This window comes from Abrus precatorius, unplaced genomic scaffold (assembly GCF_003935025.1).
Source record: "Abrus precatorius isolate BTA unplaced genomic scaffold, Abrus_2018 Scaffold11, whole genome shotgun sequence".
Lineage (NCBI taxonomy): Eukaryota > Viridiplantae > Streptophyta > Magnoliopsida > Fabales > Fabaceae > Abrus > Abrus precatorius.
Window position 1 is genome coordinate 24,694,862 of NW_020874303.1, and position 4,372 is coordinate 24,699,233.

Below are 4,372 nucleotides of genomic sequence, written 5' to 3' on the forward strand. Positions count from 1 at the left end.
ATATGAATTTAATTCATCTCATATCTGTGTGTGCGTCTATATATATATATATATATTCTAATCAGCTTATACAAAAAATAAATTTGGGTCAATTTTTAACCCATTTAAATACAGGCCATGTTGACCCAATCCACTATATGCACGGCCTCCCAATGTTGGGCTTAAAATCGGCCCTTTGACAGCCCATAATAACTAAAGCGAAATCAGCATTAACATTGTTCCATGTTCATGCAAACATGGGCAAAATGAAGCACAATATTTTCCATAGTAACTATGTTTTCGGCGCTACGCCACTTTTCCATTAAAATGTGTACCATGATTCGCTTCAAGTTTGGCACGAACTACAGCTTGTACTTAGTATTATTTTTACGTTTTTGCTTAAGTAAAAATGCACTAACTATAGGCTGTAATTTCTGCAAAAAAAATCCTGATCCTTAAAATGTCTTGCTGTTGATAAACACCATTATTACAGGCGCCACATGTGAAACATCAATCAGAATAAGATTAGATGCAGAGCTGTGTAAACTTTGAGGTAATCATGGGACTAGATCTCTAGCATTTTTACCGTTTTTCGATGCTTATATCCCTTATGTATGACAAATTTTTACAATGATGAAGTGAATATTATAAGTTGAAGAATCTTAGCTTTACACTGTCATACTTTTTTTTAACACATTCTAAATTATAGATTAAAATTTATTGAAAATTATAAAAATGATGTCAGTCTAACTCTTTTTCATTCTTAATTTAATGTTTATCTCTCATATTTTTGTAATTTATATATAAATTTTAGTTGATAGCTATGAGTGTGTTAAAAAAAGTGTGTTAGACAGTGAATTACCAACATTATTTTGTAAGTTTTGATATTCAGTCACTTAGGAGAGAGAACAGCTATTAGCATTAGCAAATTGCATGTTTAATTGTTGTATAACAGCTATTAGCAAATATCTGAAGTTGATACGTGATTGTGAATAATATTGTTCCCTCCCTTAACTTTTGTATCTTACATTATCTGAATAACTTAATTGCACTAATGGCAATGCCACAGGTACAACGTCTTTGGAATATTATTTGTTTTCAGTGAGATAACTTTCATCCTGATTAGATATTGATTGGTTATTTCTGCTCAACTCCTTATATTGTAATTTATAAAATGTAAGAAACAAAATGTGCAATTCTGCACTAGGGCAGCAACTTTTTAACAACCAATTGCAGTGACATTTATATTTTGCACACTGCCCTGCGAATCATCTTATGTTTTATTCTAACATACTCTTCTTTTTCCTATTGTTAATTTTGCAATCCACAAGTTGTTTGTTTCCATTGAAGCATTTTTTTACCAGTATGTTTTCAGGCATAATATTTCTCACATCATGTTTTTGTGTTGTGGTAGACAATAGACACACTCAAGTCATAGCAGCTTGAAGTTACTTTCATGATTCCTGAACTTGCTGCAATGTCAAAATTATGTTTTCACTTCGGATTTACACTTAGATCAAGACATGTACCATAATGATGTGGACACAGATGCATTTCATTTTAGAATAACGAGTCATTTAAGCATTCACCATTCATTGGAGAATAAGAAGATCATGTTCTATGTATTTTCTGTTTGTAGTGAGCCTTGCAATCCCTGTGGGAACTTTTCCTACCTTTCTTGCTTCCTCACCTCCATACGTCAAACTTGCATATTACTTGTTACTCTGCTTGTCAGCTCATATCCATTCCAACAAAACTTTGGATATATCAATTTATGAACTAATAAATGGAGCTTGGAGGAATGATAGAGAAACAACACACAGTGCATCTATGTATCTGGGCATGGGTTTTGCCGACACTTCATTTGGGGCGAATTTAAGTCAATTATTTCAATAATTTACCATTATTTTGGCCTAGTCAGAGTGAATGATGGTATTGTACACAATGTCTAGCTCCATCTGTAACTGGTCATATTGGGCCTTATCTCTGTGTCTCATCAATAATAAAATCTCATGTTAATTCCATTTACCAACAACTAAACGCTATATTATTTGCAATTGACTATAGACATAGTACCTACCCCGATTATTTGATGAATGGGTTGTGTTGTCTGCATTCATAAGGTACACCTATTGCAGACTTGCCCATTAGGCAACATCCGTGGTCAAATTGCATAGTTAATTTTTTACTAGTTTTACTACCTGACATTTTTACGTGCGTTACTAACAGTTATACACACAGCATAAGAAAGTGACATCTGTTCAAGTATGAATTAATATTGTACCAAAGTAAGTATCGAAGGTATTGGATTAGTTTCTTTGACGTGAACAAATGCACCATCTCATCGAACACAACAGAATATTCCTTTCGAACTTGACCATTTATTATTTTATACAGTAAATCCTAATGAACTAATACTATTTTTAATGCATAAATATGACTATTGTTTTTGTACTGAAAAGTCTCAAATTATTGCATGTACCGACCACCCTACAATATAAGCCATAATGCAGTCGTTAAGGGGTTCCTGTCACGTTCTTTTATGCGCAATAACCACCACGCAATCATTAAAGAGGGAAGAGAAGAAAAATATAAATATTCGCATGTGAAGATCAAAATAACCTTTGCTTTATTAATCCTATCAGCCTAACTTGCCATCAATCATTTATTTACCAAGTTGAATTATTAGTAAAGAATCTCAAACAAAAAGCCCAACTTGGGTATGAATGTTAAATTTTTGGTAGTGCTTGGGATCCAAAATCTAGGGGATATTGTTCTGAGATAGATATATAACTCCATGATTTGCACATACCTCTACCGTGTGATACAAGTTGCTTACTTCATGGTCCCCTTCCTTATTTATGCTCACCTCCATGCTTGGCATATTCCTCTGCCGTATGATACAAGTTCATGATTCCGTGGTCCCTTTTTTTATGCCCCTCCCATTTCAGGAAATTATGGAAAGCTAGTGGCTAACTGGATCTGCAAAATCTGCAATTCTATTTGCATTTGGTACAAGCAATTGTAGTTTCTTATTTTGGTTCCATTATGGCACAGACAACAGGAGTTTTTTTGCTTTTGTTGGGGGAAAGTGCATATTTCAACGGTTTTGAGAGATTTAAGGAACATAAATGTGGTATGTGTGTATAAATAATATAGTCATATGAAACGGTTCAATACATGGTCCGGTTATTATAAATTAATAAAAACCCAGTATTAACCTTGTCTTTCAAAATGGCTATGACTCGCATAGCGGGTATCCTACTACTAGCACTGTCTCTTGTTTTTGTATCACACATTGCTGAGACAACTGAAGTGGTTCCTGCTGCTTTCTCTGTTTGTGAGCGTATATTTGAGTACTTCCCCTATTGCTTGGAATTCCTTGTGGGGGATCCAAATTATGATAGGCCCTCAAAAAGATGCTGCCAACATATAACCAAGCTTAACATATTAGCACATCACAGGAGAGGACCCAGGACCATTTGTTGGTGCATTCAGATCATGGTTAAGGGAATGACACCAACATTGGACCCTACCCGAATACAAGATCTTCCTCTCATGTGCAACACCACCCTCAGCTTTCCCATTTCTGATAGCATAAATTGCTTCAAGTAAGGAAATTCAAATCATAAAGTGGCATCGGCATCTATTCAAATAAATTTAGAAATTTTTCTTTGCTTTGTTGATCTAGGAAAATGTATGTTCAATTATATTTGATTGACTGATTGGTCCATCTTTCATATTTGGCAGGGTTGGTTAGGATATATTACAATGATGCGCGCAAATAGGTAGCTATTAAACATTGGTCTATATGGTCATTGCAGATTTTGTTAGGGGCCTTATAATAGAGCAATAGAATGTCAAGTTGTAATAATAATGTTGCTAGTTGCTACCTATTTGTCGTGAAAGCCAAATAGTTTATGCCTTGCCATATATGTAAGTAAGGATAATTCTCAAAGGTAATCTCAAAAGAAAAAACAATGATCCATTCCCCCTCCTCCAAAAAATATAAAATAGAGTTATCCATGTTCTGGGGGAAGTAGAATTTTATCCAAAATCTTTTCTTCACCACGATAATGTGTGTTAAACGTGTGGATACCAATTTCCGACCTACACCGTAGTAAGAGCTTCTTGTCTAATAAAATAGCAAAATGAAAACGTTTTTTTTTATCACAAACTGAGTTCATCCAAACAACATAATTGGTAAGTTTTTAATTAGTATAAAATTGTATGAAAAATTTTGCAGCAAATTATATATATCAACAATAATAATAGTCAAATGCTAACGGTTTCCTTATGACACTAGTTAAGGAACTCAAAATTTTTCTTTTTTTTTTAAATATAATAAATACATTTGCCTCATAATTTTCAGTGCAGTCTAACATAAATTTTA

General features: G+C 33.7%; 1 protein-coding gene across 1 annotated transcript; it reads left to right on the top strand.

The window, feature by feature from the left end:
* The first annotated feature begins 3,213 nt into the window (after positions 1–3,213).
* On the top strand, positions 3,214–3,835 carry LOC113855895 (non-specific lipid-transfer protein 13-like). The gene is made up of 2 exons (XM_027487525.1): positions 3,214–3,590; positions 3,730–3,835. The coding sequence occupies exons 1-2, from the start codon at positions 3,214–3,216 to the stop codon at positions 3,737–3,739; spliced, it is 387 nt and encodes a 128-aa protein (XP_027343326.1). The 3' UTR covers positions 3,740–3,835.
* Positions 3,836–4,372: the final 537 nt, after the last annotated feature.